We start from the raw sequence: 10,236 nt of genomic DNA on the forward strand, positions 1-10,236 counted from the left end.
TGGAGAATCATCATCCAGACCCTACAATGTTATATTATTTTTAAATGCAGACTGAATTTCTATTTTAGGGTGGTCTTTTGTAAAGCTGGTGTTTTCAGTAATGACAGAAGGGGGGGGGACCCCCCAACGGCAACAGATGGAGACTTTCACTGCGGGGAGGGAGGGGGTCCAGTCAGCAGAACAGCCGTTCACTCTATTTACATTCAGTAACTGTTATTCAGAAGCAGCTTTATTATTAAAATGTTTTCATCTCTCGGTGTGAAATGAACCCGCTGGGATTTGTGACGCTAAAATGGCCTTTCATGAGAACAACGACTAAAACGGACGAGTTCCCCACGTCACGGGGAGGGCGGGGCTTACAGCTGTACGCGCTACGCGCTCGGTTGTTCCACTCTGAGGCTAGCGGCTACAAGCCCGCACTAACGGAAGGTGGCGATGCTAAACGCTCTCTAGCTTACGTTAGCTTGCTGCGGTTAGCCCGTTAACCCGGGTTAGCTGCCCGCTCCGGGTTTAATGTTCTCTTTGTCTGGGAGGACGAGCTAGCTACCCTGTAGCTTCGTTAGCATGTACCAGCTAATCGGCCAGTGTTATTGACGTTGGCCTCCTTAGCCGGGCTCCGCTGCGGGAGACTGGTTAGCCTGCCTTTGGGGCTCTTGATGTTGGCCGACCTGCCTGCTGCGTGTTTTGACGTGTCGCTGTATCCGGCAGAAGTTATTACTGTGAGGTTCGACTCAGCCTTGGCTAAGACGGCTACTAACGTTAGCCGTTAGCTGTTAGCCGTTAGCCGTGGCTAATGGGACTCTTTGTTGCCGTCAGACGTGCGAGCATCTTAGCTGTAACTGTTAGCTTAGCTTACTGGAGTGAATGAACGTAGATGTGGGAGGAATAGCGCACTATTTAGCCCACGCTAAGCTAACCGCGTAGCATCCAGCTGCTGGTGACCTTCATCATCATCATCATCATCATAACCTGCGGGTTATTATGGCCCGCACACCTGCCTGCAGGCGCAGCTGCTCGCCGGCCGTCTACGTGCTCGTCCTGTCGGGTGAGTTGAACTTCGACGTGTCTGAACTCTGAACCATCGATGAGGCTGCGATAACCCGCTTTATTGATCAAATGAATCCCAGTGACGTCACGGCCTAAAGTAGCACGTTTCTCCTTGCTGCGTGAACGGAAATAAACATGAATTTAAACAAAATGACCTTTATTGATCTCAACATCGGTTTAATCATTGCTAAAACCGAAGAGGCTAATCCAGAATGTAAAGCCGTGTCCCGTTTGTTAGCATTGATTAACCCTAGCCCGGTGATCATGGTCAGTCAGGCCAGGTGTCCAGTCCGTCTGGGGGGGCAGGCTTGCACCGTTACACCCTTCTCTCTCTCTCTCTCTCCCAGGATGCATCGCTGCGTCTCAGAGGAATGACAACGTTTACGTGTCGGGGATCTCTAACGGTGAGGTCACTGAGACGGTGACCTTGTGGGGTCCGGAATGAGCCGGCAGCTGCTACCGGTTCATTCTGTTCTGCATCGCAACCGATCAATCAATCAATCGACCAGTCTGCATGAGCGACCGATCAATCGATCAGTCTGCATGAGCAACCGATCAATCGATCGGTCTGCATGAGCAACCGATCAGTCTGCATGAGCAACCGATCAATCGATCAGTCTGCATGAGCGACCGATCAATCGATCAGTCTGCATGAGCGACCGATCAATCGATCAGTCTGCATGAGCGACCGATCAATCGATCGGTCTGCATGGCATCACGACCAGCTTCATTCACCTGCCGTCTAAACGCAGACCTGAGACTGTGTGTGCGTGCGTGCGTGTGTGTGTGTGTGCGTGTGTGTGTGTGTGCGTGTGTGTGTGTGTGTGTGTGTGTGTGTGCGTGTGTGTGTGTGTGCGTGCGTGCGTGCGTGCGTGCGCGTGCGTGTGCGTGTGCGCGCGTGTGTGCGTATGCGTGTGCGTGCGTGCGCGTGCGTGCGCGTGTGTAACGTGACACTGTGCTGGACTGGCTGTGAGTGCCGTCGTGGTTATTGATTATCGTCCGTCCAGCCTGTGGCGACGTGGCGGCGCTCCTGCGGCCGTCCGGCGGCGTCGTCACCAGCCCCGGTTGGCCCTTCCAGTATCCGTCCGGACTGAACTGCAGCTGGAATATCAGAGCCCGACCCGGAGACACCGTCACCATCAGGTGACCAAGGGACCGGCCGTTTCCATGGTTACAGCACCGTAAGACGCGCTGAACGCTCCCTTCCTGCCGCCGCAGCTTCCAGGACTTCGACCTCCAGGGTTCCCGGCGCTGCTCCTCGGACTGGCTGTCCATCAGCAGCTACCGGCGCCCGGACGGCCTCCGGCTGTGTGGCTCCGCCCTGCCGCCGCCGCACATCTCGTCCCAGGACCACGTCTGGATCCACTTCCACTCGGACGGCAGCCTGACGGGGAAAGGCTTCCGGCTGTCTTACGTCACAGGTGAGGACGCCGGCCGTCCACAGACGTCCTCCTCCTCCTGCTTATTGATCCTCCCTCATCGATGACCCTGCTGTAGGAAACCCGGAGGCCTCCGGCTGCGACCTGGAACAGTTCCACTGCTCCAACGGGAAGTGCGTCCCAGACGCGTGGCGCTGTAACTCCATGGACGAGTGCGGGGACGGCTCGGACGAGGAGCTCTGCTTGGACTCGCCCTTCTCCTTCCAGCCCTGCAGCCCGGATCAGTTCCCGTGTCTGTCCCGCTACACCCGCCTCTACACCTGCCTGCCGCGCAGCCTGCGCTGCGACGGCAGCATCGACTGCCAGGTGAGGACGCGGCTGAGACGCGTGAGGGATGCGTGAGGGACGCGTGAGGGACGCGAGCGCGGCCCGGGACGCGTGAGGGACGCGTGAGGGACGCGAGCACGGCCGGGGACGTGTGGGGGACGCATGAGGGACGCGTGAGGGACGCGAGCACAGCCCGGGACGCGTGGGGGACGCGTGAGGGACGCGAGCACGGCCGGGGATGCGTGGGGGACGCCGTTGGACGGAGAGATGCTCTCCTGACCCCTGACCCCTGTCCCTTTTCGTGAAGGACCTCGGCGATGAGATCGACTGTGACGGCGCCCCTTGTGGAGAACGGATGAGGAACTTCTACGGCTCCTTCAGCTCTCCCAACTACCCCGACTTCTACCCCCCCGGGAGTAACTGCACCTGGCTGATCGACACCGGGGACCACCGGAAGGTAGCCGCCGGCCTCGTCCGCGCTCGGGACGCCGTTCCGTCCGCCGTGACCCGAACGGCGTCCTCCCCCGCCCGCAGGTCGTCCTCAGGTTCACGGACTTTAAGCTGGACGGGACGGGCTACGGCGACTACGTGAAGGTCTACGACGGCCTGGAGGAGAACCCTCGCCGCCTCCTCCGGGTTCTGACCGCCTTCGATTCCAGGGCGCCGCTCGCCGTGGTCTCGTCGTCCGGTCAGCTGAGAGTTCACTTCAACGCCGACAAGATCAACGCCGCCAGGGGGTTTAACGTCACCTACCAGGTGCGTCGGAGGCGGAGCTGCGCCGCAGCGCGTGTTCAGAGCGGGCCGGCTCTGACTGAGGTTCTGCGGTTCTGCTCCTCAGGTGGACGGGTTCTGCTTGCCGTGGGAGGTTCCCTGTGGGGGGAACTGGGGCTGCTACGCCGAGCAGCAGCGCTGCGACGGCTACTGGCACTGCCCCAACGGTCGGGACGAGCTCAACTGCACTTCCTGTCCGGAGGACGAGTTCCCGTGTTCCCGAAACGGCGCCTGCTACCCTCGGTCGGACCGCTGCAACTATCAGAACCGCTGCCCCAACGGTTCCGACGAGAAGAACTGCTTCTTCTGCCAGCCGGGGAACTTCCACTGCAAGGTACCCAGATCCGTCAGCGCCGCCGGCACCGAGAGCATGCGGCCTCTGACCCGGTCTGCGTGACCTCTGACCCGCAGAACAACCGCTGCGTGTTCGAGTCGTGGGTGTGCGACGCCCAGGACGACTGCGGCGACGGCAGCGACGAGGAGCGCTGTCCCATCGTGGTTCCGACCCGGGTCATCACCGCCGCCGTCATCGGCAGCCTGATCTGCGGCCTCCTGCTGGTCATCGCCCTCGGCTGCACCTGCAAGCTCTACTCGCTGCGCATGTTCGAACGCAGGTGAGGCCACGCCCACGGCCTCTGATTGGCTCTCATTGGAAGCTTTGATTCAAAGCTCGCCGTTTGGCCGATCCAGGTCATTCGAGACGCAGCTGTCCAGGGTGGAGGCGGAGCTACTGAGGAGGGAAGCCCCGCCCTCTTACGGCCAGCTGATAGCCCAAGGACTGATCCCACCTGTTGAAGATTTCCCAGTGTGCTCTGGGAGCCAGGTAAACACGCCCACCTGCATTCAGCTGCACCTGAAGAAGAAAGAGACGACTGCTTTGATCATTCTTCCCTGGATGAGACGCCGGTTTCTTTAGCTCCGCCCTTCATTGAGCTGGTTTTGGGTTTTCAGGAGACTCACCTTGAGTCCAGTCGGACGTCTTCTCATGTCCTCGTCCTTGTCTCCTGTCCTTAGGCGTCCGTCCTGGAGAACCTCCGTCTGGCGGTTCGCTCTCAGCTTGGCTTCACTTCCCTCAGACTGCCGTCCTCTGGTCGTCATAGCAACCTGTGGCGCCGCCTGTTCACCCTGTCCCGCTCCCGGCGATCCGGTTCTTTGGCTCTGGTCTCCGCTGACCTGGAGGACAGCGCCGGCACCGGGAGCACGGGGAGTTCCGGCTCGGACCTGCTCTCTCCGGACTCCGACGACACGGACACAGAGGGCGAGCGAGGGAGGGAGCGTGGCGTGGGCGCGGTGGGCGGGGCCGTCGCCCCTCTCCCCCAGAAAACCCCGCCCTACTCCAGTGTGGAGGCAGTGGTTTCCCTGACAACGGCCGCCACCTCGGCCCCAACGCCTGGCCGTGATCGAGACCGCGGCAGGCCCACAGAGCCCCCACCCGATTCCAGCCATGTTACCGTGGTAACGTCCAGGCCGGCACCCGTCCCCTGTAATCTCAATGGCGCAGATCGCCGGGCTCCACCCACCTCTGCCCTGCGGCGTCTGGCTCAGAGCCTGCACCGCCTCGCCAGGAACTTGACCAGAACTGGCCAGAACCAGCAGGACCAGAGCTGGACCAATCACAGTCCACTTCGCCACCTGGAGACAGGAAGGGGTGGGGCCGAGGCCACAGAGCAACGAGGAAGCAGCGAGGAAGAGGAGGACGTGGAGCTGCTGATCCCTGTGTCCGACTCAGACTCCTCCTCCTCCTCACTTACTGATGCCCGACAGTCAACGCTGGTGCCACACCCCTCCTCCTCTCATCATCGCCATGGAAACGGCTCTCGCGGCGGGCGGGACGGCCCCTGTGAACACTGTGGGATGGTCCACACGGCTCGGATCCCTGACGCCTGTCTGGAGGCCGCGGGCAAGACGGAGAGCAGCGACGACGAGCTGCTGCTGCTCTGCTGAAGGGCTAGCATGCTAACTAGCACGCTAACTAGCACGCTCATACCCTCTTCTAGTTTTACTGCTCATGTTCCGTCTACTGGCTAACATCGCTAATGATGAACAGCAGCACACGCCGCTAGCCAACATGCTACCACCTCACACCGGAGGACTGTTAGCCGTTTACATTATGGACAGTCTGTTAGCATGCTAGCTGAATGTTAGCTCTGTGCTACGGGCTCCCAGTCCGTCCGTTAAACAGCTCCCTCCCTGCTGGCGGCGTCCGGTCCGGTCCGGTCCGGTCCGACCCCCCTCTTGTTGACAATGAGGACGTAGAACTTTTCCCTTGATTTATGTTTACGAGTTCCCCCCCCCCCCCACACACACACACACACACACACACACACTTGTGTATTTGTAACTGTTCGGCTCAATGAAACTGAACATGTAGAACGAATCGACTGCTTGATGAACACGCAGTCAACTTTGTTAAAAACGAAGCACAAGAAATACATTCACTCCGTCAGCTTGCAGGAGGCTGATGCTAATGCTAGCTGCGCTACCTCGTCACGCTCCTCATTGGTCAGCTTTGTTCTGGTTGCCTGGGTTACGTTTTTATCTGTTGGGTTCTCGCTGCCCTTTTTTAGAGGTAAAGGTTCCAGATTAGATCGTTCTTGAGAATCTAAGGTGTCTTAAAGTGAGGTCAAAGGTCATAAGAACCAGTCTGGCTGACGAAGACGTATCTGGACTGTCCGGGTCTCGCTGCGGGACATCCCTATACTTGTTTGGTACTCTTTGTGTAAGTATTTATTAATGACTTTATTATTGTGCCTGCTTGTTTTTGAGCTGCATGATGTTTGATGTCTTTTTGTTGAGTCTAATGTAAAAATAATAAAAGAACGAAGCTGTTAAACTGATTAGATTCAAGTTTCCACCTCGTATTTTGAAGATTGAGCGCAGATGTTTTCACACTGGCTCGAATACGTTACGCTGTGACGTCATCGAAACGCGACAGTCGGTCAGTTACGCAGTTTGTTTTGTCGGATTTGTTGCGGAGTCAGTGTAACCCCTTTTATCCGGATAAAGCGGCCCCCGGCTCGGTCTAGAACCCGAGCAGAGTTCGTCTCGGTCCGGATAAGACCGAAGTCCGGCTCCTCGTCGCAGTTATTCGAAGAGCTTTGAGACGCGCCGTGCTGCCAGCTGGCTAGCTGTTAGCATCAGCAGATAGCCGCAGTGCGTTTGATTCGTCTCCCCGATGGAGGGTCCTGCCGGCGGGGGAGGAGCCGTTCTGAGCGGGGGGAACGTCCCGGCCTTCGTCGCTAAGCTGTGGATCCTGGTGGAGGACCCCGACACGGACCCGCTCATCTGCTGGAGCCCGGTACACGCAGTAGCTTAGCATAACGTAGCATATGATAGCACGCAGCTAGCAGCTAGCACGCAGTATGTCCAGCCAATGTAAACCTGACAGTCCTTTGTTGTTGAGGATTAAAGTCGAGGTAAGTTAGCCGTTAGCTTCAACATTTAACTTCTGCACCCAGGGAGCTAACGGCTAACGGCTAACAGCTGATCGGCGCTAATGCGATGGTCGGGCAGAGTAGCTCTAGATTAAATAGCTGCAGTAAAGAGAACTGAGTCCCAGCAGAGACCCTAACCAGGTTAACCACTAACCAGGTTAACCAGGTTAACGTTAATGTTCTCATCAGGACGTAGAACGATTGAGCCTCCGTGATGATTGATCGATGTGATCAGCAGCCCGTTGCTTTGTTGTGTGGCAGAGCGGAACCAGCTTCCACGTCTTCGATCAGGCCCGGTTCTCCAAAGACGTTCTACCAAAGTTCTTCAAACACAACAACATGGCCAGCTTCATCCGGCAGCTCAACATGTGTGAGTGGCCGTCCGACCGACCGGCCGTGTGAGCGCCCGCGCCGTGACCCGGCGTGCGTTTGTGTCCCCGCCCCCAGACGGCTTCCGTAAGGTCGTCCACATCGAGCACGGCGGTTTGGTGAAGCCGGAGACGGACGACACCGAGTTCCAGCACCCGTTCTTCACCAGAGGACAAGAACGCCTGCTGGAGAACATCAAGCGCAAAGTCACCAACGTCTGTCCCCGGGGGCGCCGGCCGTGCAGCCGTCGTCACGGTAACGCAGGTGGTGAATCGCCTGTTTCTGCTTCTGTGCTGTGATTGGCTCAGGTGTCGTCCGTGCGCCAGGAGGAAGTGAAGATCTCCGCGGAGGACGTCAGCAAGATCCTGAACGACGTCCAGATCATGAAGGGGAAGCAGGAGACCATCGACTCCCGGATCATGACCATGAGACTGTAAGACGGCCCCGCGGGGGCCGGGGCCGGGCCCGGGGGGCCGGCGGCTCGGACCCGGGACCGGGACCGGGACCGGACCCGGGTCTAACGTCCCCCGATCCCGTCTGTTTCAGGGAGAACAAGGCTCTGTGGAGAGAAGTGGCCAGTCTGAGGCAGAAGCACGCCACGCAGCAGAAGGTCGTCAAGAAGGTAATCAATAGCCGATAATCAGCAATCAATACATCAGCGGATCAGTCCATCGGCCGTCGGCGGCTTCGGGTGATGGGATCTCGTTTCCCGTTTGCTCGACGGGAGGGACGGCGCTGATTCTGTTGGAGGCGCCTGATTGGCTGTCGATGTCGTATCAATAATGTTTCTTCCTGCAGCTGATCCAGTTCCTGGTTTCTCTCGTCCAATCAAACAGGATTCTGGGAGTGAAGAGGAAGATGCAAGTTTACCTCACACACACACACACACACACACACACACCTACACACACCTACACACACACACACACACAGACACACACACACACAGACACACACACACAGACACCTACACACACACACACACACCTACACACACACACACACACCTACACACACACACACACACCTACACACACACACACACACCTACACACACACACACACACACACACACACCTACACACACACACACACACACACACACACACACACAGACACACACACACCTACACACACCTACACACACACACACACACCTACACACACACACACACACCTACACACACACACACACACACACACACCTAAACACACACACACACACACACACACACACCTACACACCTACACACACACACACACACCTACACACACACACACACACACACAGAGCACCGGAGTGAATATTTACTGCTTTCTATTTCGCTCTTGCCGCAGCCCTCTCATGCTGAATGACTCTAGCTCCGCCCACTCCATGCCTAAATACAGCCGGCCGCTCTCATTGGAGGTAACCGCCCACTTCCCCACAAATACTTCATCGCTGCCGAACTGATCTGATCTGATCAGTTCTGCGTTTTCAGGCGGCCAGTCTGTTTTCAGCCGACTCCTCGCCCGCCTCTGGACCAATCATCTCTGACGTCACAGAGGTGGCCACACCCACAGCTCAGGATCTGGTCAGCGATTGGATGGACGCGGGGTAAGGACATGTCGTTCCCCTCCTCTGATTGCTCAGCACGTTCTAACGGCCAATCCGTCGTCGCCTGCAGAGAGAGCCAATCAGTCAGCGTCAAACTGGAGCCGCCCAGTCCTGATGGGGAGGAGTGTCCTGTCCTTGAAGGCGGAGTTTTATCTGTAGACACACCCCTCTCCCCCACCACCTTCATCAACTCCATCCTACAGGATGAGACACAGCTGATGGCAAACGCCACCACCGCTCCAACAACAGGTACCGCCCCCTGCTTCGAGAACAGGCCACGCCTCCTCCTGATACTAGACCAGGCCACGCCTCCTCCTTGTATTTCGTGACTGCCGAATCTTTGTGTGTATTAATTATTATGGATTAATGATCAGTGCGTTCGTCTTTGTACTTTCATTGATTATAAATTATTTTTTTATTTCTGTAGTCGCCCCCGTCGTGACGGGCCCATCTACCGCTGGGCCCCTCCCACCTGCCCCAGCCAGCCAATTACCGTCATCTGCATCCGCCCCAAATGCCACCCTCAGCTCCGCCCATCCATGTCAGACGGTCGCCTGCATCGACAGGTGAGTCTTTACACCTGGGGCTTCGGCCGGGGCGCGGCGCGGCGCGACCTTATCGATGACCAGGCCGCCGTGTCTCAGGCTCCAGCTCTCTGACCACGTGGAAAGCATCGACGGCAGTCTGGAGAACCTGCTGAACTCGCAGTCCGTCACCTTCGACACCTCGCCGCTCATGGAGGTCAGTCTGCCCAGTATCACCAGTATGTGGCGCCGGCGAGGCTTAGAGGCACACCTGAACAGAGAACTTGTGTGTGTTCAGTTCTTCAGCTCGACCTTTCCTGCCGGCGACTTCGACATCGACAGTTTGGACACTGTGAGATAACATACAGACTTTTATTTTGATATTGACTTTCCTGTCATAAATATTTTCACAGTAAGAGCATCTATAAAGGATCAATGCGTTGATAACTGTGATGTCACTGTTTCCTCTCAGCTGCTCTCCGATGACTTCGCTAAAGGAAGTGATGAAAGCGGCGACCACACAGGTAACAGCCGATGGCCAGCAGGGGGCGACTCCCCTGGTTTATGGGTTGATACCTGTGGGGGGGTGTGGACTGGGCCTCTTGTTTTTGATTTTGGTCCCATTGAGAGGAAAAGGGGTGTGGCTACCCTGTGTCTGACGCTTTAAAAATGGGTGTGGCCACACTGACGCATTAAAAAGGGGTGTGGCTTGTTCCTGTTCACCAAAGTGGTGACTCTCTGTTGCTTTCTGATTGGTCCAGGGAAACAACTGGTCCACTACACAGCCT

At 57.3% G+C, this 10,236-nt stretch overlaps 2 protein-coding genes across 2 annotated transcripts in view; both read left to right on the top strand.

Annotated features, from left to right (window-relative positions):
• The first annotated feature begins 801 nt into the window (after positions 1-801).
• lrp12 (low density lipoprotein receptor-related protein 12) lies at positions 802-6,361 on the top strand. Its single transcript, XM_068746829.1, has 11 exons — positions 802-1,045; positions 1,395-1,451; positions 2,055-2,190; positions 2,266-2,468; positions 2,545-2,792; positions 3,061-3,210; positions 3,288-3,509; positions 3,592-3,858; positions 3,936-4,138; positions 4,215-4,347; positions 4,539-6,361. Exons 1-11 carry the CDS (start codon positions 982-984, stop codon positions 5,466-5,468), a joined length of 2,613 nt encoding a protein of 870 aa, XP_068602930.1. The 5' UTR covers positions 802-981; the 3' UTR covers positions 5,469-6,361.
• Positions 6,362-6,524: 163 nt separating this feature from the next.
• The window catches only part of hsf1 (heat shock transcription factor 1), a 4,287-nt gene continuing 575 nt past the window's right edge, over positions 6,525-10,236 (top strand). Inside the window, exons 1-14 of the mRNA XM_068746841.1 lie at positions 6,525-6,822; positions 7,220-7,328; positions 7,406-7,542; positions 7,636-7,760; positions 7,874-7,949; positions 8,126-8,187; positions 8,666-8,735; positions 8,809-8,924; positions 8,995-9,173; positions 9,352-9,490; positions 9,569-9,665; positions 9,747-9,800; positions 9,921-9,972; positions 10,210-10,236. The exon at positions 10,210-10,236 is cut by the window's right edge and continues 575 nt beyond it. Coding sequence (XP_068602942.1) covers positions 6,700-6,822; positions 7,220-7,328; positions 7,406-7,542; positions 7,636-7,760; positions 7,874-7,949; positions 8,126-8,187; positions 8,666-8,735; positions 8,809-8,924; positions 8,995-9,173; positions 9,352-9,490; positions 9,569-9,665; positions 9,747-9,800; positions 9,921-9,972; positions 10,210-10,236 — 1,366 coding nt within the window. The 5' untranslated portion in view covers positions 6,525-6,699. The remainder of the gene's footprint in view (positions 6,823-7,219; positions 7,329-7,405; positions 7,543-7,635; positions 7,761-7,873; positions 7,950-8,125; positions 8,188-8,665; positions 8,736-8,808; positions 8,925-8,994; positions 9,174-9,351; positions 9,491-9,568; positions 9,666-9,746; positions 9,801-9,920; positions 9,973-10,209) is intronic.

This window comes from Brachionichthys hirsutus, chromosome 13 (genome assembly GCF_040956055.1).
Source record: "Brachionichthys hirsutus isolate HB-005 chromosome 13, CSIRO-AGI_Bhir_v1, whole genome shotgun sequence".
Taxonomy (NCBI): domain Eukaryota; kingdom Metazoa; phylum Chordata; class Actinopteri; order Lophiiformes; family Brachionichthyidae; genus Brachionichthys; species Brachionichthys hirsutus.

Bases quoted from the DNA above. Each gene is read 5' to 3' on its own strand.
- lrp12 (XM_068746829.1), top strand. From the start codon at position 982: ATGGCCCGCACACCTGCCTGCAGGCGCAGCTGCTCGCCGGCCGTCTAC. The intron at 1,452-2,054 runs GTGAGGTCACTG...TCGTCCGTCCAG, and splicing joins CGTGTCGGGGATCTCTAACG to CCTGTGGCGACGTGGCGGCG. The intron at 2,469-2,544 runs GTGAGGACGCCG...ACCCTGCTGTAG, and splicing joins CCGGCTGTCTTACGTCACAG to GAAACCCGGAGGCCTCCGGC.